At 43.8% G+C, this 21,425-nt stretch overlaps 1 protein-coding gene across 1 annotated transcript in view; it reads right to left on the reverse strand.

Annotated features, from left to right (window-relative positions):
- lin28b (lin-28 homolog B) overlaps positions 1–11,802 on the reverse strand; it is a 208,844-nt gene extending 197,042 nt beyond the window's left edge. Inside the window, exons 1-2 of the mRNA XM_033021922.1 lie at positions 11,457–11,802; positions 9,824–10,005 (exon numbers count right to left, since the gene is read on the reverse strand). Coding sequence (XP_032877813.1) covers positions 9,824–10,005; positions 11,457–11,466 — 192 coding nt within the window. The 5' untranslated portion in view covers positions 11,467–11,802. The remainder of the gene's footprint in view (positions 1–9,823; positions 10,006–11,456) is intronic.
- Positions 11,803–21,425: the final 9,623 nt, after the last annotated feature.

A 21,425-nucleotide genomic window follows, 5' to 3' on the forward strand; every position in this document is an offset into this window, starting at 1 on the left:
CCATTCTCATTGAACACCAGCTACCAGAATGGCTGTGGCTGCAGAACACGAAACTGTGAAGCCAGTCTGTGGCAGATTTAAAACATAATTGGTGATTTGCAGGTTTCCCAAGGAGGTTTATTTTATAAATGTCAGTAGGATTGAGGCAACACAGAGCCAATGTTCCCACAAAAATCAATAGTCTGACATCTTTGCTCAACATGACTGGGTTTTTCTCATTCATTCAACCAGCTTCGTGAAATATTTAAACTAATTTGAAATCGACAATAGAGGACGTGGAGAGGATGTTTCCACTAATGGGAGTGTCTAAGACCAGAGGCCATAGCCACAGAATTGAAGGAGGTTCCTTTAGGAAGATGAGGAGGAATTTCTTTAGTCAGAGGGTGGTGAATCTGTGGAATTCATTGCCACAAAAGGCTGTGGAGGCCACGTCAGTGGATATTTTTAAGGCAGAGATTACATAGAAACATAGTAAATAGGTGCAGGAGTAGGCCATTCGGCCCTTCGAGCCAGCACCGCCATTCAATATGATCATGGCTGATCATCCAACTCAGTATCCTGTACCTGCCTTCTCTCCATACCCCCTGATCCCTTTAGCCACAAGGGCCACATCTAACTCCCTCTTAAATATAGCCAATGAACTGGCCTCAACTACCTTCTGTGGCAGAGAATTCCAAAGATTCACCACTCTCTGTGTACATTTGTTTTTTCTCATCTCAGTCCTAAAAGATTTCCCCCTTATCCTTAAACTGTGACCCCTTGTTCTGGACTTCCCCAACATCGGGAACAATCTTCCTGCATCTAGCCTGTCCAACCCCTTAAGAATTTTGTAAGTTTCTATAAGATCCCTCCTCAATCTTCTAAATACTAGCGTGTACAAGCCGAGTCTATCCAGTCTTTCTTCATTTGAAAGTCCTGACATCCCAGGAATCAATATGGTGAACCTTCTCTGTACTCCCTCTATGGCAAGAATGTCCTATGGCAAGATTGATAGATTCTTGATTAGTACGGGTGTCAGGGGTTAGGCAGGAGAATGGGGTTAGGAGGGAGAGATAGATCAGACATGATTGAATGGCGGAGTAGACTTGATGGGCCGAATGACCTAATTCTGCTCCTATCACTTATGACCTTATAACATGCCAAGCTCATGTTCCTTATTCCTTTGTGACCTTTTTTTACTTTTTTCCCAACCAAACCAACAGCGACAATTATCACAATTTTTTTAATCTATCAATAACTGTCGACTCTGTAGTAAAATCTGTAGAAAATAAATTGAAGAGTTAGAAATACAATCTTTCAGGCACATTTAAGTCAAATCATAAAACCATACTATGCAATGCCATAACAGTGTTAGGATCAGCAGAGTACAATTTCAAGAGTAACAATGCACTTTTTCCCTTTTATAAAATAAAATGCATTTATATTACATCTTAGAATCCAAAATAGTCACATACGAGATTTTAATCAAGACTTTCACTAGAAGTCTACATTTGAGTTACAGCCTCAGAAATTAATTTTACAGACATCTTTATCATATCATGTACAATTGTACTTTAAAGATCCATACAATATGTGAGGAGGGAACTGCAGATGCTGGTTTACATCGAAGATAGACACAAAATGCTGGAGTAACTCAGCGGGACAGGCAGCATCTCTGGAGAGAATGGGTGAAGTTTTGGGTCTGAAGAAGGGTCTTGACCTGAAACGGCACCCGTTTCTTCTCTCCAGAGATGCTGCCTGTCCCGCTGAGTTACTCCAACATTCTGTGTCTGTCTTCTATACAATATGTGAGTTTTTTTTTAATCCATGCAAAAATGTAAATGCGTTTTAAGTAGGACGTGGTTTTTAAAGGGAAGATTTGTAGGATAGGATACCTGCCTATTTTCTAGAGGTTCACAATCACTAACACTTAATGCAATTAATCCAAAGACTCTTATAACTTTAGATTTTGTGTAGGTGTATAAAATCATGAGAGGAGTAGATCGGGTACATGCACAGTCTCTTGTTCAGTGTGGGTGAATCGAGGACCAGAGGACATAGATTTTTTTTTAAATAATATTTTTATTAGAAGCCAACACATATTATGGTAAAAACATTTCATGTATATCAGTCGTACATTATTAATATTATCAGTTGGTTCTGCTTCTAGTTTTTTTTATAGATAGAGAGTAAGAGAGAAAGAAGAAAAAACAAACAAATGGCATGATAAAAAAAAAGAATGGAATAATTTACTGATAATACATCATTGGAGATAGGTTCGTAGATTATAAAGTATAACTTTTCATCTAATCCTGAGTTCGAGCTTCAGTTAGGTTCCCGTGCTGACCCAGTCTACCCCTTCAAATAGTCAATGAATAGAGACCATATTCTGACAAAAAGTCTGTGTTTGTCCATTAAGACAAGTCTAATTCTTTCCAAGTGTAGGGTCTCCGTCATTTCCATAATCCACATTTTAATTGTGGGGGTTATAGGGGAGAGGACATAGGTTTAAGGTGAAGAGGAAAAGATTTCATAGGATTCGGAGGGGTAGCTTTTTCACACAAAGGGTGGGGGGTGTAGGGAACAAGCTGCCAGAGGAGTTAGTTGAGGCAGGGACTATCCCAACATTTAAGAAACAGTTAGACTGGCATATGGATAGGACAGGTTTAGAGAGATATGGGCCAAATGCGGGCAGGTGGGACTAATGTAAACGGGACATGTGGGCAAGTTGGGCCGAACGCCTGTTTCCACGCTGTATCACGCTATGACTCTTGAGGAATATAATTAGCAAGGTCTTTCCCCAGGCACGTAATAAATCAGCTTCAGCTGACCGGGTAAGATTATAAAAATAAGAAACCAATTAAATCTGTTTTTCCGTTTTAACTACTACATGGGTTATGGCTGTTATTGTTAGCCAGATCACATTTTACCCATCTCCAAGGAATCCTTCACTATTATTCCTACAAGTTATCCAGGAAGCATTTTTTGTGTTAAACATCATAGTGTTTAATGCTTAGAGCTCCCTTTTGCAACACGGAGAATAAAAACAATAAATAATATGATAAGCATATATAAATATAAACAAATGCATGAGAGGTTAGATAAATACCATCGGGTTATATGTATACACTGAGGACTAATGAGAATAATAATGTGGTTAGTTGTTTGAAGTGTTACGGCCTGTTATGCATCATATACTTAATTACACATTCCCAGTTCATTTGTTTTATGAATGGGTGCCAAATTACCATCTCACTGGACGGAAACATATTGCAGAAATTTGAGAGCTACTGCCTCACAGCGCCAGAGACCCGGGTCCGATCCTAACCACGGGCGCTGTCTGTACGGAGTTTGTACATTCCTCCTGTGAACTGCGTGGGTTTTCTCCAGGATCTCCGGTTTCCTCCCACACTCCACTGACATACAAGTTTGTAGGTTAATTGGCCTGGTGAAAATTGTCCCTCGTGTGAGTGTGGGATAGTGTTACTGTACGAGGATAGACACAAAAAGCTGGAGTAACTCAGCGGGTCAGACAGCATCTCTGGAGAAAACGGGTCGAGACCTTTCTTCAGACTGTATTAGGTTCACTAGTCGATGCGGTCTCTGTGGGCCAAAGGGCCTGTTTCTGCACTGTATCACTAAACTAAACTAAACTAAAAATGTAACTTTCTTTTAATAAACAATAGACAATAGGTGCAGGAGCAGGCCATTCGGCCCTTCGTGCCAGCACCGCCATTCAATGTGATCATGGCTGATCATCCCCAATCAGTACCCCGTTCCTGCCTTCTCCCCATATCCCCTGACTCCGCTATTTTTAAGAGCCCTATCTAGCTCTCTCTTGAAAGTATCCAGAGAACCGCCCTCTGAGGCAGAGAATTCCACAGACTCACCACTCTCTGTGAGAAAAAGTGTTTCCTCGTCTCCGTTCTAAATGGCTTACTCCTTATTCTTAAACTGTGGCCCCTGGTTCTGGACTCCCCCAACATCGGGAACATGTTTCCTGCCTCTAGCATGTTCAAGCCCTTAATAATCTTATATGTTTCAATGAGATTCCCTCTCATCCTTCTAAACTCCAAAGCGTACAAGCCCAGCTGCTCCATTCTCTCAGCATATGACAGTCCCGCCATCCCGGGAATTAACCTTGTAAACCAACGCTGCACTCCCTCAATAGCAAGAATGTACTTCCTCAAATTAGGGGACCAAAACTGCACACAATACTCCAGGTGTGGTCTCACTAGGGCTCTGTACAACTGCAGGAGCAGAACTTCAGCTATGATCGTATATCACTATTGACCAAGGCAAACTGCTGATGTATGCTAGATGACAAGATAGGTAGGGATGCAGGGAGAGAGAAGGATACATACATTTCATCAGCTTCACAACCTTTGACGTGCTGCAGTCACCTGATCAGAGTTACCCATTCCAACTATCAAGGGATAAAGGAATGGGCTTGTTAGTAAACTACGAAGATAAGACACAAAATGCTGGAGTAACTCAGCGGGACAGGCAGCATCTCTGGAGAGGAGGAATGGGTGACGTTTCGGGTCGGGACCCTTCGTTGGACTGAGAGTCAAGGGAGAGGGAGAGATAGAGATGTGGAAGGATAAGGTGTGAAAACGACAGATCAAAGGAGACGATGGTCAAGGAAAAGGTAGAATGATTCATTGTTAGCTGAGGGGAAGGTGACGACGAGGCATATGATCAGTAATATTTAATCAGGAGGACAACTAAACTAGTCGGAGAATGGGGAGGGGTGGAGGGGGAGGGAAAGCAAGGGTTACTTGAAGTCAGAAAATTCAATATTCATGCCACTGGGTTGTACGCTGCCCGCGCGAAATAGTGACTTGGTAGCCTTTCATGGTCAAATAATCTGTTGTCAGACGGTGTCTAAATGAATACCTAGCGCTGCAAGGCATTTAGAAAGACGATGTGACTAAACAAAGAATTTTAAATTCCTTGGTACATTAGCATTAGTTAAACGAAGATAGATCTATTCTACATTTGCCTTGCACTGCATCTCCTTTTATGTCTCGTTTTCACTCCTTCCCCTTCCTTATTGCTGTGTCTCCCTCTCCCCCGACTCTCAGTCTGAAAAAAGGGTCTCGGTCTGAAACGTTACCCATTCCTTCACTCCAGAGATGCTGCCTGTCCCGCTGAGTTACTCCAGCATTTCGTTTCTACCTTCAATGTAAGCCACCATCTGCAGTTCCTTCCTGCACAAAACTTAAAAATGAAGTCTGACTTCTGTTTTGAACTGTCATAGAAACATAGAAACAAAGAAAATAGGTGCAGGAGTAGGCCATTATGATCATGGCTGATCATCCAACTCAGTATCCTGTACCTGCCTTCTCTCCATACCCCCTGATCCCTTTAGCCACAAGGGCCACATCTAACTCCCCCTTAAATATAACCAATGAACTGGCCTTAACTACCTTCTGTGGCAGAGAATTCCACAGATTCACCACTCTCTGAGTGAAAAATGTTTTTCTCGTCTCGGTCCTAAAAGATTTCCCCCTTATCCTTAAACTGTGACCCCTTGTTCTGGACTTCCCCAACATCGGGAACAATCTTCCTGCATCTAGCCTGTCCAACCCCTTAAGAATTTTGTAAGTTTCTAAAAAATCCCCCCTCAATCTTCTAAATTCTAGCGAGTACAAGCCGAGTCTATCCAGTCTTTCTTCATATGAAAGTCCTGCCATCCCAGGAATCAGTCTGGTGAACCTTCTCTGTACTCCCTCTATGGCAAGAATGTCTTTCCTCAGATTAGGGTTAGGGTTTTAGCTTTGATCGCACTGACCAGCGATCTCCGTACATTAACACTATTCTACACTAGGGACACTTTTCACACTTATACCAAGCCCATTAACCTACAAACTTGTACATCTTTGGGGTGTGTGAGGATGTTCTTGGAAAAAACCCACGCATATATACTGAACGTTTTTCATTATGGGTTTTACAGAAGACTATGTTTACCTATCGTTGTGCTGCTACAAGTAAGAATTTCATTATTCCATTTCAGGGCATATGACAATAAATCACAAAGGTAGACAAAAATGCTGGAGAAGCTCAGCGGGTGAGGCAGCATCTATGGAGCGAAGGAAATAGGTATCGTTTCGGGCCCTTCTAAGGGTTTTGGCCCGAAACGTCACCTATTCCTTCGCTCCATAGATGCTGCCTCACCCGCTGAGTTTCTCCAGCATTTTTGTCTACCTTCGATTTTCCAGCATCTGCAGTTCCTTCTTGAATCTTGAATGTTCCACTGTTTGGAGATGTTTTCGTAATCTCTCAGGATACAATGTTAACATCTTTGAAAAGAGGATTGCTTACGTTCAAGTAAGCTTATCCCTCCCATCAGGCAAAAGGTACAGAAGTGTGTAAACTCACACCTCCAGATTCAGAGACAGTTTCTTCCCTGCTGTTATCAGGCAACTGAATCATCCTACCACAACTAGAAAGCAGTCCTGAATTCTTATCCACCTCATTGGTGACCCTCGGACTCTCCTTGTTCAGACTTTACCTTGCACTAAACGTTTTTCCCTTATCATGTGGATGGCTGGATTGTAATCATGCCTTGTCTTTCTGCTGACCGGCTAGCACACAACAAAAGCTTTTCACTGTACCTCGGTACACGTGACAATAAACTAAACTGAACTGTTATTTGTAAGGCTGGAAATGAGCATATCCAAATAAAGTTAAGAAAGATAACTTTGGTAAATTGAAAATGGACATCACTGATTTTTTTTGTGTACCTTGAACATGATTTGTGTTGTTTCCTGCTCAGTCATGTATTCATACACTTGTTCAGCACATTTACTAACATAGAGCAAACATTCTTTGGTGCCTTTTATTTTAAGACAAGAAGCCAAGAATCAACAGGTAAGACATAGGATTAGACAGGTTTTGTGGGATATGGCAGGTGGGACTAGTGTAGTGTAGATGTTGGTCAGCATGTAGGCAATTTGGGCCAAAGGGCCTGTTTCTCCTATGACTCCAAGACACAGCATCCATCAAAATCAACCATCAAACACCTCCCTTAAAATTAAACGTAGAATGAACACCACCGAGCCCTGATCAACTGCAAAGACCTGGAAATGGAACTTTAAAATCATAAATGTATTTCATTTACACAACCTTGGAGGAAATGAATATTACAAATCAAATTCACATGAATTAGTTGAAGCTAATGTTTGTGTTTGATTGAAACCTTTTGAAATTCCCCAAAGATATGCAAATGATCATTTGGCAGCAGATGCTTTGTTTTATCATAATATACCGAAATTAGACCTCTTTTCCCCAGCTGTTTGCATTGTTAAATATTTTTCGGTAACTAACTTGACGAAAATTTTAGATGTTCAAATATAGCTTGAATTTGATTCTCTACACATTTCATTTCTTGCTACTTTTACACCAACTCACTTAAATAACCCTTTTTTTTAAACTCCATCCGTTTCAAAATATTGAACAAGAAACAGAGGCCGATTTCTGATGATAGATTTGACCGGGTCATGTACAAGATAGCTCTATAAAAACTCGTGACATCTAAGAAGTATTTAAATCATTGCGTTTCACTTACACAAAATACATTTTTTTTTTAAACACATTCATCACTGTTTTACAACTGAAACGATGAAAATGCATTTAAACGAAACACATTTCTCAAAACACCCTTTTTTTTAAAACAAAATCGCTACAGCACAGAACTAATGTCACGCTATATAAAATCGCAGCTTAATACAACGATTAAATAATTGACCATTTCCGCAATAATTGAGAACGTGAAGGAGGTTTAAAAAGAAAACTTGTTTAAGATGATCTCCTTAATAATTGTACACATCATTGTCTGAACGAAAATACTCGAAATCTCATCTAACAAGTGAAGGGAACGAGTTTACACCCTCGCTCATTGTCATTTTAATTTGCTAAAATCGGTTGTAACAAACTACAATTAAATCCTCGGCTGCGCCACTGCACCAAGGCAAAGTGCATGAAATCACTTTGGCAGCTGGACTTAAAGGGGGGCAATAACCACGTGGAAGTCCCATTTCCACTTTTTTCCCCACTAAAGATAAATACATAGAATTACGACCCAATCATTGCGAACGCGATTTGCTGTCTTGCAAAAGCCACTGGAGATCCGTTCAAACCCGACTCAAGCCATTGCCACCAAACAAACACAAAAACACACACACACACACACTGGGATTCGATCACTAGACAAAAGTCCCACACCCCCTCCCCTCCCCGTTTCAAAATGTTAATTCTCTGCGTAGTGATAAGGCTAAGGAGGAAACCCGAACTCAAAAAGAAAGACGTTTTGTTTTCTAATCAAGACTGCACACAGCCCGGTTCTGTCGCAAGGCAATGGAAGTGAAAGCCACTGTGGCACATCGACCGACCAACACGCCCGCAAACATCGCCCCCTCTCTCTCTTGGCGCTGTGTTCGTCCATAAAGCAGCCTTACGAGGTCGTAAACCCGCACTTAATGACCCAAGAAAGGTTTAGAGAGAGAGAGAGACACACACACACACGTACAGACGGGTGGGGAAAAAATATCACAAGTTCCAAATGGAAATTGATTGAATGATAGAAACAGCAATATTCGCCACAAGGAAGGCACGGTGTAGATTTGTCACCATCGTTTCACTTCCAAAATGAACATTTTACTCTTGTAAATCTCTTTTGATTGTAACAGGCCGATTCATTCTATGTGTAAACTGCATTCCACGTCGGCAATTGCATGCATTCATCATCTCAGCAAGCCCCAACTCCGATACCACAATAAGGCTACGAATATTTCGCACAGTGCACCACAAGCAGCGAGGCGGTACAAATATCGATCATTCAATCAAACTTAATTGCTCTTCCCAAAACAAAAGCATCCGAGGGAGAGAGTGGCAGTAAGAAAGTTTACAACATTATAACAAGGGCTCGCCACGAGAAATCAACATCAGGGTGGCTGGCGTGTGTAACAATGTAAGAATGCCTACCAAAGCTAACTGTATCTGAACTCTCAATTCTTTCCCCCATGCAACCAACCATGAGACAGGCATTTCTGCCTTTCACCTTTGACCTGGCCTGGGTTTTTTTTTTCAATATACGTGCACTAACAGAAATGGACTATTGGTGTGCGGGTGCGATTTCTTTTTTACACGCCATTCACTCGTCGCGTGTAATGGACAGTACAAACATTGGCGGTACAATGAAAAGGCATATTCGCCACATATTCTGCCGTGCAATCGGAAATCAAAAATCGTCGGCATTTCTGATTCCAGAGTTTAAACTGATGAAAACCAACACACACACACACACACACATACGGACAATCACAGGACACGTGTGAAAAGGAGTAGGAAGGAACTGCAGATGCTGGTTTACGCCGAAGATAGACACTGGAGTAAAAAAGCTGGAGTAACTCAGCGGGACAGGCAGCATCCATCTCTGGAGAAAAAAGACTAGGTGACGTGTCTTGGTTCTTGGTTTCTTGGTCCTCCAAAATATTCCCAATGGAATTTAAACTGGAGGTGGTGGAGGGAGGACTTAAGCCAGAAAGGGTTATTGGGTCTGAAAGGGTCTGAAGAAGGGTCTCGACCCGAAACATCACCTGTTCCCTTTTTTCTCCAGAGATGCTGCCTGACCCGCTGAGTTACTCCAGCTTTTTGTCTTATCTTCTGTGAAAGAAAAAAAGCACCCAGATCCATATCCAACAACGGGATCCAAAATCAATCGCAATTTATTCAGTAAAGAGAAGATTTGACAATTGAGTTTTTAACAAAAACCCCCCCCCCCCCCCTCCAAAGGTCAAACAGACTTTATGAATGAACCTTGCGGGATTGTGCAACTTACTTGGTGTACAAAAACATCGACTGGTGTGTCCAAGGGGTTCCCATCGCGGGATACCATGGAGATAAATCCGAATCCCATTCTAACGTTGAACCACTTGCAGTGGCCGCTTCCATGCTGAATCTGACACTCGTCCTTTTCACTCAAACGTCCTTTTCCGTCGCCATCTCCTTTACCCGTCCCTCCTGGACAAGCACACACACACACATACAGTCACACACATACAGTCACACACACACACAGTCACACACAGACACAGTCACACACATATATATACACACACACACACACAGTCACATACACACACGAACAAACACACATAGACACAGTCAGTCACACACACAGACATATACATAGATACACACACACACACAGATACACATGCACACACAGTCATAGACACACATCACACACACACACACACCACACACACCACAGACGTACATACACACAGACGTACATACACACACACACACAGAGTCAAAGACACACATACACACACACACACAGTCATAGATACACACACACACACACACACACACACACACACACACACAGTAACATGGACACACACACACGAGGGTGGGGAGAGGAGAAATAAGACAACATTTCAATTTAACCGATGAGGATAAACGGGGAGATAATCAACAAAGTGCATTTTTACATTAAACAAAACACAAATAAGCTTCTGAGTAAAGTGGCACTACGTCAAGATGGACAGTGCAAGAGTCAGTGTGGGAGAGGAGGTGCTGTATTGATTTTAAACCATGTGCGATGCCCGGGATGCGTGTTTCACCACTTCTCCTTTGAGGCCGCGAGTGAAGATGAACTCCCGGCACAGACAGGGCTGCTTTAATACCGATCCCATCTCCCACACAAACCCGGCTTATTTTGTGTTAAGTTTCCCCCTTTCGTTTCGCAAGTCGCGATCAACATTCGCCAAAACGTGAACCGCGGGGACATATTTTTTTGTCCATATAAATGTCTATTTATTTATCTATATGGGCTCTGCTTAGTTAGGTAAGCCGCGTATGAAACCGAAGAGGCGCCCTGTGGTATTCAGCATGCGCTGACTGTCCTCCACACCAACTTAAGGGGCAGGTGTATAATGTTGCCTTGCTCATACTAACTGATGAGGGGGGGACAGGGATGAGAGGAGAGAGTGGGGGTGGTCGAGAGAGGGAGGGGGAGAGAGAGAGAGGGAGTGTGTGTGTGTGAGAGAGAGAGAGAGAGAGAGAGTGGGCGTGAGAGAGTATATGGGGAGAGAAAGAGAGGAAAGAGAGGGGGAGAGAGAGAGTGTGTGTGTGAGAGAGAGGGTGAGAAAGTGAGAGAGAGAGAGGGAGAGGAAAGAGACTGCTTAATGGCACACAGACAGTCCTCTGAAAAGCCCTCAGAGGACGTGTTGAAGTTACGAATAAATGGACGGCGGGTACATACATTTTTGGAAGGTCTACAACAATAGATTTTGTTAAAGGTCCCCCACCCCCCCTCCCCCTCCCCCCCCCTACTCTCTCTTTCTCTCCGATCTCTTAAAAGTATGTACAACTAAAAAAATTTAAATGAGGGGAGGGAGATCCCCCCCCCCCCCCCCCTCCCTCTTTAAACAACAGAAGAAGAATGAGAATTTTTTTTTTACCTGCGGCCATATTGTCACAAAGGACCCTGAGTCCAAGCCCGGCCGGTGAGAACTTTTTCCACGGAAGGGCTAATAGGCAGCATCAATCTAGCGTCGTGCGATTCGGGGATTAGAAATGTAGCAGTCGCCAGAGCTCGCATGGTCTAGCGTGGTCCGCCTGCCTGCCTCGTCAGTTTCCACCCCCCCTCTTCCCCTTCCCCTTCCCGGTCCTGGCACACACGTGACTCCTCAATTACATGCCTTCTGGCCGCTAATTACACATCGCAGTCTCCAGAGCAAGAAAACAGATCCAATCGGCCTCTGCTCTGACCTGTCACCGCTATAATCGATGCTTCCCACCCCCCACCCCCCCACACCCCCCCCCCCTTCCTTCCACTCACCCACTCTCCCCCTCCATCGCCCACCAACAAAAAAATTAAACCATCCACATTTTTTGGGGGGTTCTGAAGAAGGGTCTCGACCCGAAACGTCACCCATTCCTTCTCTCCAGAGATGCTGCCTGACCCGCTGAGTGACTCCAGCATTCTGTGTCTCTCTCCGGTTTAAACCAGCATCTGCGGTTCCTCCTTTCACAATTTACGTGTCCATCTTCGGTTTAAACCAGCATCCGCAGTTCCTTCACTAACACGTGTTCCTGTTGCCCGGCGAATTTGTCCGGCATTTGTCCTGAAAGGGTCAGTTCGATTTTGTGTGTGTGTGTGTGTGTGGTGGTAGTTTTTTTTTAACCGCGTCTTATTGAAAGCATCAACAGCCGAGACACCAAACACTGTGTAAACCTGAACCCACGGATCAACTGGCCGCGATCACCAAGAATAGCGTGATTTGTAAATTCACCGCGATACACCCGCATTAACACAGTCCCTGGCGAAGTCCTCTATTAATCATAGCGCGTTTCCCAAATATAATATTGAGACGCCGAGTGTACAAGATCAAATCTGGGAGGAAGGGATTTTTAAACCGGGTTTAACAGCCCTGGTACCTGCATAATTTTTCCAACACGTGCTTATTGTTTAATAACAATCAGGGAAATATCTTTCGTTTTGTAACAGTCAAAAAACTTCAACTAACATTTGCTTATATTGTCAGATTTGCGATAGCGACCAATAACAAGACTGCTGAGAGCTTCCCCGCAACAAAGTGGGTTCATATGGATTTTTGAGATGCCAATTTTTGCAAGTGATTCCCCCCCCCCCCCCCCACCCCCTCTTCCCGTCACTTATAAAACTATAAAATGGTTCATAAACCACGCGAGCTTGATGTGATGCCTTTATTTTGGCCACCAGACGAGATGGCCAAATCACTTGGACCATTCATTCATTAATTCACTCATTGTTGGCTTTTAAGTGCGATTGGAGCCGCTGAAAAAAAAAGCAAAACAGGTTTGAAAGCTTATAAAACAACCCGAAAGATGATTAGTCTTCTCCTGCGACTCTTCGTCGGGGATTTTTTGTTTGTTTTTTTTAAAGGAAATTCCCCCTCCAAAGGGTTCATAGGTCAAACATTTGCTTCACTGGCTCTGCTGGGGTGTTTTTTTTAAATACCTTTACATGAAGGATTTGGGAGGTAAGGGTAGGGACAAGGATGCGTGGAGGCCATCCCAGAAAACTGGGGAGATGGCGAGAGACTTGGTTTTCTTAGGGAAAAGGGGTGGAAAAAGGAGGAACCCATTTTTCCACGCATTGTCGATTACCACGAGTCGTGCTTCACAAACTGCCCTGACCTGTCGGCGCCAACTAGTCTGACCAATTGTAAGAGGCAGGTTTTTTTTTTGCACTTAAAGGGCTTGCTTGCTCCTGCAACGGTGCTATTTCTAACGTCGCCCGCTTGAATCATCTGCTTTCGTGCAAAACATGTACCTTTTTTATTTTTGCCTAAAGAGCGTTGGTCAGGCAATCGCAGGTAGCGTGGGTCACTTTTTATTTAAAGTCGTGGCGGGTTAGCGGGCAGAGGGGGAGAGAAAATGAGGGAGGGAGAGGGAGAGAGAACGACTCCCAACTACTAACTAATGTGGAAGCTCAGTCCTGACATTCCTTTGAAGTTTTCAACCGTAAATTTCCTATAGATTATTTCAACACAGAGCGGAATGAGGACTAATCCATAAACCCAGCTAAAATGGTCGTGCTTGTTCGTTTTGTGAACGGTCTCGTCGCCTTCTTCCCCCACCAATGTTACCAATGCCATTTTTACTCCTAGTCCATTGACAGAATTTAACACAAACAAGTCGTTGAACTCAAACCTCGATGGTGTCCTACAGAGTTTTACAAAACACATTTTATATCACTGCTATTATTTTCCAGACTTAAACACACACATAGACACTCTCTCTCTCACACACACGACCAACAAATTTCCCCAATTTACATTTAATTTTGCCACTAATATTTTCCAGATTTAAACACACACACACGAACACACACACACACTCACGCAAACACACACACGCAAACACACACACACACGCAAACACACACACGTACGCGCACACACACACACACACACACACACACACACACACACACACAGGTGACTAACATATTCCCAAATTCACATTTCATTTTATGACAAGTTTTAATCTACAATTTGAGAGGAAGAAGTGTCAGTATTACAGTTGAGCAAAAGGGTCTATGCAGGCATGAGGGAGGAGCTGGCCAAAGTTGACTGGAAAAAGACCCTAGTAGGGATGACAGTGGAACAACAATGGCAGGTATAATATTACAGAAGGTGCAGGATCAGTTCATTCCAAAGAGGAAGAAAGATTCTAAGGGGAGTAAGGGGTTATCGTGGCTGACAAGGGAAGTCAAGGACAGTATAAAAATAAAAGAGACGTATAAGATAGCAAAGATGAGCGGGAAGCCAGAGGATTGGGTAACTTTTAAAGGGCAAGAGAAGAAAACTAAAAAGACAATACGGGGAGAAAAGATGAGGTACGAAGGTAAGCTAGCCAAGAATATAAAGGCGGATAGTAAAAGCTTCTTTAAGTATGTGAACAGGAAAAAGTTAGTTAAGACAAATGTGAGTCCCTTGAAGACTGAAACAGGTGAATTTATTATGGGGAACAAGGAAATGGCAGACGCGTTTAACAGGTACTTTGGATCTGTCTTCACAAAGGAGGACACAAACAATCTTCCTGATATAGCAGTGGCCAGAGGATCTAGGGTGACGGAGGAACTGAAGGAAATCCACATTAGGCAGGAAATGGTGTTGGGTAGACCGATGGGACTAAAGGCTGATAAATCCCCAGGGCCTGATGGTCTGCATCCCAGGGTACATAAGGAAGTGGCTCTAGAAATTGTGGATGCATTGGTGATCATTTTCCAATGTTCTACAAATTCAGGATCAGTTCCTGTGGATTGGAGGATAGCTAATTTTATCCCACTTTTTAAGAAAGGAGGGAGAGAGAAAACAGGGAATTATAGACCAGTTAGCCGACATCAGTGGTGGGGAAGATGCTGGAGTCAATTATAAAAGATGAAATAGCGACACATTTGGATAGCAGTAACAGGATCTGTCCGAGTCAGCATGGATTTACGAAGGGGAAATCATGCTTGACTAATCTTCTGGATTTTTTTGAGGATACAACTAGGAAAATGGACAAGGGAGAGTCAGTGGATGTAGTGTACCTGGACTTCAAGAAAGCCTTTGATAAGGTCCCACATAGGAGATTAGTGAGCAAAATTAGAGCACATGGTGTTGGGGGTAGAGTGCTGACATGGATAGAAAATTGGTTGGCAGACAGGAAACAAAGAGTAGGGATTAGCGGGTCCCTTTCTGAATGGCAGGCAGTGATGAGTGGGGTACCGCAAGACTCGGTGCTGGGACCGCAGCTATTTACAATATACATTAGATGAAGGTATTAAAAATAACATTAGCAAATTTGCAGATGACACAAAGCTGGGTGGCAGTGTGAACTGTGAGGAGGGTGCTATGAGAATGCACAGTGACTTGGACAGGTTGGGTGAGTGGGCAGATGCATGGCAGATACAGTTTAATGTGGATAAATGTGAGATTAGTCACTTTGGTGGCAAAATCAGGAAGGCAGATTATTATCTGAATGGTGTCCAATTAGGAAAAGGGGAAGTACAACGGGATCTGGGTGTCCTTGTTCATCAGTCACTGAAAGTAAGCATGCAGGTACAGCAAGCAATGAAGAAAGTGAATGGCATGTTGGCTTTCATAACAAGAGGAGTTGAATATAGCAGCAAAGAGGTCCTTCTGCAGTTGTACAGGGCCCTAGTGAGACCACACCTGGAGTGTTGTGTGCAGTTTTGGTCTCCAAATTTGAGGAAGGACATTCTTGCTATTGAGGGAGTGCAGCGTAGGTTCACAAGGTTAATTCGAGCCAGCACCGTCTTCGAGCCAGCACCGCCATTCACTGTGATCATGGCTGATCATCCACACTCAGTACCCCATTTAAGAGCTCTATCCAACTTTCTCTTGAAAGCATACAGAGAATTGGCCTCCACTGCCTTCCGAGGCAGAGAATTCCACAGATTCACAACTCTCTGTGTGAAAATGTTTTTCCTCATCTCCCCATTCTAAATGGCCTACCTCTAATTCCTAAACTGTGACATAGAAACATAGAAACATAGAAAATAGGTGCAGGAGTAGGCCATTCGGCCCTTCGAGCCTGCACCGCCATTCAATATGATCATGGCTGATCATCCAACTCAGTATCCTGTACCTGCCTTCTCTCCATACCCCCTGATCCCTTTAGCCACAAGGGCCGCATCTAACTCCCTCTTAAATATAGCCAATGAACTGGCCTCAACTACCTTCTGCGGGAGAGAATTCCACAGATTCACCACTCTCTGTGTGAAAAAAGTTTTCCTCATCTCGGTCCTAAAAGATTTCCCCTTTATCCTTAAACTGTGACCCCTTGTTCTGGACTTCCCCAACATCGGGAACAATCTTCCTGCATCTAGCCTGTCCAACCCTTTAAGAATTTTGTACGTTTCTATAAGATCCCCCCTCAATCTTCTAAATTCTAGCGAGTACAAACCGAGTCTATCCAGTCTTTCTTCATATGAAAGTCCTGACATCCCAGGAATCAGTCTGGTGAACCTTCTCTGTACTCCCTCTATGACCTCTGGTTCTGGACTCCCCCAGATAGGGCTCTTAAAGATAGCGGAGTCAGGGGGTATGGGGAGAAGGCAGGAACGGGGTACTGATTGTGGATGACCAGCCATGATCACAGTGAATGGCGGTGCTGCCTCGAAGGGCCGAATGGCCTACTCCTGCACCTATTGTCTATTGTCTATTGCTGCTATTTTCTAGAATTAAAAGCAAAACACACACAGGCGACCAATAAATTCTCCAAAGGCCACTGTCTAACACATGTATATCTAGCTACCTGCTTTCCCAGTCAAAACATTAAGTTAATATGTAGAAATAAATAACTGCAGATGCTGGTTTATAGACTAAAGGTTTATCTCTAAATCTTCATGGAAGTGGAAACAATCGGGAGAATTCAGCAAATTGGCCGGGATCCCAATAAATTAAGAAACGTAGAAAAATAGGTGCAAGCGTAGGCTTTCGAGCCAGCACCGCCATTCAATATGATCATGGCTGATCATCTAAAATAAGTACCCCGTACCTGCTTTCCCCCCATATATCCATTAGCCCTAAGAGCTCATTCTAACTCTCTCTTGAAGTGCCGAAATGTTGTTAATCTGTTTGTGCTGGAACCCTCCGAGCAGTGTGGAATCGAAGCGAGCGCCTCGGACAAGTTAAGAATACTTTAAAATTCTTCAAATTCTTAACGTCTCCTTTAACATGGGCAAATGGTGAGTTTCGGTCCAGAGACGAGACTTGAAAGCTTCCCGTTTTACTCAGTGCCCCAAGTCTTGTACAAATCGGTCAGGCCAAGCGTAACAAACAGAACTGTTATATTCACGTTTCCCCCCTTTAATATTTGATCCGCCCGACCGAAAAATAGCTGTTTTAGGCTAAAACTCGTATTAGGAGAATTAAGATGAGGTCAACAGCCTGGCCAGTGGTGTCAGATGTTATCGTGTCAGTCGCTTCCTGCAAGAGACATCAGCCTTTTAACTCAAGCGCGTTGGTCAAGCGAGAATGTCACTTTTAACAGCTACGGCCCGTTCAGAAATAATCTACCGGTCTGATATTTTATAAATTAAACAAAAAATAAAAAAATCGTCCTAAGTAAAAGTTTCGTCGCTTAAACAGAAAACAGAAAAGAAAATAATTCAGCATTTTTATTTTCCCATTAGCGTGCAACTTTTTGGGTTAAATGGCTTCTGTATATTGTCCCTAGTGTGTGTGTAGGATAGAACGGGTCGGCGCAGACTCGGAGGGCCGAAGGGCCTGTTTCCAAGCTGTGTCTTTGAACTAAACCAAACTAATTCAAACCAAACCAAACTAAGCTGAACTAAAACTAAACGTAGACACAAAGTGACTATAAAAGGAATGGTCGAAGTTTCAGGTCGAGACCCTTCTTCAGACTTCAACTAAACTAAACTAAGGCACACAAAAATGGTGGAGAAACTCAGCGGGTGCAGCAGCATCTATGGAGCGAAGGAAATAGGCGACGTTTCGGGCCGAAACCCTTCTTCAGACTAAGTTAAGTCTCTCGACCCGAAACGTCATCAATTATTTTTGTCTCCAGAGATGCTGCCCGACCCGCTGAGTTACTCCAGGGTTTTACACAAAAATGCTGGAGAAACACAGCGGGTGCAGCAGCATCTATGGAGCGAAGGAGACAGGCAACGTTTCGGGCCGAAACCCTTCTCCAGACGCTGAGTTTCTCCAGCATTTTTGTGTACCTTCGATTTTCCAGCATCTGCAGTTCCTTCTTTAATACTCCAGCATTTTGTTGTCTATCTGAACAAAGACGGAACTGAACGAAACTACGGTGTCTGGTCAAACTTTGACGACCGCTGTGACTTTCTCAAGAACTTTGTGATTTTGCTAAAGGTTTCTCCTTCCCGATTCTGTCCCTCGTCAAATTGAAGAACATAATTTTGGAGTCGCTATAATTTACTTCCAGCGCCCGCTAAAAAAAAATCACATGCTTACCCCCCCCCCCCCCCCCCCCCCCTCCCCTCCCCCTCCCTCTCCCTTTTTTCTGCATGAATTTGGATAGATAAGACTATGCCTTCCATCACAGTGAGGAGGAGATTCGCTGTGATGGATGATTGTGTAAATTGTGTTGTGTCTTGGTTCTTCTACTTGTGTGAATGACTGCAGAAACCAAATTTCGTTTGAACCTCAATGAGGTTCAAATGACAACAAATAAATTGTATTGTATTGTAACTTGCCACGCTTCCAAGCACACGCTATCGTTTTTTAAAAAATCGTTTTAACAGTCGTACAGTTAAATCATAAATCAATTCGGGCGTATCAAGTTTAGATTAAGTCGCTGGATAATTAGCGTTTCATTATATGGAGTTTAATTTTTAATTGCAGAAATGTGTCCGCTGTTGTGACAGGGGAAACGCATTGGTAAGCCTCTGTACATTCAGATTCAGATTCAAATGTATTGTCATTCTGCAGTGTACAGTACAGAGACGACGAAATGCAGTTAGCATCTCCCTAGAAGAGCGACATAGAATATGAGCAATAAATAAATATATTTACGTGCATACAGTCATAGTAGTGCAATTTTTTTCCTGGGTGTAAGGAGTGTGTGTGTGGGGGGGGGGGGGGGTGGGGGTGGGGGGGGTATTTAAGAAGGAACTGCAGATGCTTGAAAATCGAAGGTACACAAAAATGCTGGAGAAACTCAGCGGGTGCAGCAGCATCTATGGATCTGAAGAAGGGTTTCGGCCCGAAACGTTGCCTATTTCCTTCGCTCCATAGATGCTGCTGCACCCGCTGAATGTCTCCAGTATTTTTGTCTGCCTCCGTAAACAGTAACCTGATAATTGGCGGATAATCGGTTTTCACCGAAGGTGGACACAAAATGCTGGAGTAACTCAGCGGGACAGGCAGCATCTTTGGAGAGAAGGAATGGGTGGTGACCTTTCGGGTCGAGAGCCTTCTTCAGACTGAGAGTCGGGGGGAGAGGGAGACACGGAGATATGGAAGGGTGAGGTGTGATAACGAGGCACCAAAGGGGACAGGAATCAAGGGAAATGTCGAATAGAGATCACTGTCTGCGAGGGGGAGGCGACAACGGAGCGCACAGAGATAACATTTGTGTTTAAGAAGGAACTGCAGATGCTGGAAAATCGAAGGTACACAAAAATGCTGGAGAAACTCAGCGGGTGCAGCAGCATCTATGGAGCGAAGGAGATAGGCAACGTTTCCTATTTCCTTCGCTCCATAGATGCTGCCTCACCCGCTGAGTCTGTCCTTCCATTTTTGTGTACCAGAGATAACATTTAATCGGGGAGTCTGGTCTGAGAACTGGGATGGGGGGAGGGATGGAGAGAGAGAGAGAGAAAGCAAGGGTTACTTGAAGTTAGAGAAATCATTGTTCATACCGCTGGGGTGTAAGCTGCCCAAGCCAAATATGAGGTGCTGTTCCACCAATCTTGCTCGGGGGGGGACTGACTACTGGAGGAATTATTCGCGCAAAGGCTCTCCTTCGAAATCATCGGACAGGAAAGAGTTAAGAACACAAGGCGCTGGAGTAACTCAGCGGGCCGGGCAACTTGTGGAGGCAGCGTTGGACATACAGGCAGCGTTTCGGGTCGGGAGCAAAGATCCTATAGCTCCGCTAAGCTACAACTATTGTTAAATCCAGTCTGTGGGAGGCTCCCGACCAAAGGTCCTATAGCTCCGAGATTCAGCACGCAAACAGGCCCTTCAGCCCACCGAGTCCGCACAGACCAGTGATCCACACGCATTAATACTATCCAACACACACTAGTGCCAATTTACATGTACACCAATTCAATTAACCGGTATGGCTTTGGAGTGTGGGAGGAATTCGGAGCACCCGGAGAAAACCCACGCAGCTCACGGGGAGAAGGTACAAACTCCGTACAGACAGCACCTGTAGCCAGGATCGAACCCGGGTCTCTGGTGCTGTGAGGCAGCAACTCTACCGATGCCTCCAGTTGGGACAGTATTTGGGGCGGTGCTGCACTCAATCCGAAGAAGGGTTCCGACCCGAGACGTCGCCTGCACATTTCCCTTCACAGATGCTGCCCGGCCCGCTGACATGCTCCTACGATCGCCAAGCAAAGGGATATACAGGGTTGCAATTTTCTAAATGAACCTGATACCTTAAACGAATGAATATTGATTTATCTAACCCTTGCTTTCTCTCCCTCTCCGTCGCTGCCCCACCCTCATTTCACTGCCCTCCTGATTAAATATTACTGATTGCAAGCCTTGTCCATAGCTAACAATTAACCATTCAACATTTCCTTATTGGCGTCTCCTTGGATCTGTCGTTTTCACACCTTACCCTTCCATATCTCTAAAATCCCTCTCCCCTGACTCTCAATGTGAAATACTCTCCGGGTCTCGACCTGAAACGTCAACCAGTTCCTTCTCTCCAGAGATGCTAGCTGTCCCGCAGAGTTACTCCAGCATTCAACAAAGAATTCAAGAAGGAACTGCAGATGCTGGAAGATCGAAGGTACACAAAAATGCTGGAGAAACTCAGCTGAAGAAGGGTTTCGGCCCAAAACGTCGCCTATTTCCTTCGCTCCATAGATGCTGCTGCACCCGCTGAGTTTCTCCAGCATTTTTGTGTACCTTCAACAAAGAATGTTTGTTTAGTTGTGGGTTTTTTTGCGGTGTTTTTCTCACATCTTGATACCTTGCAACTATGAAGAGATCCCTGACGAAAATCATTCCGAATACACCAGAGGCGGGATGTGGACTTCCGTGCCGTCTAATCACCAATTGAGACACATTATCAGCGTCCCGGTATTAATATAACGCGAGAAAAAAAAACACGGACTCCACGCACACACTTCGATAGATTTGCTGTGCACGGTTAAATAGAAAATTAAAAAATATTTAAATTAGAATTTTTAAATTAAAATTTTAAAT

Source organism: Amblyraja radiata, chromosome 5 (genome assembly GCF_010909765.2).
Source record: "Amblyraja radiata isolate CabotCenter1 chromosome 5, sAmbRad1.1.pri, whole genome shotgun sequence".
In the NCBI taxonomy this organism is placed as follows: Eukaryota; Metazoa; Chordata; class Chondrichthyes; order Rajiformes; family Rajidae; genus Amblyraja; species Amblyraja radiata.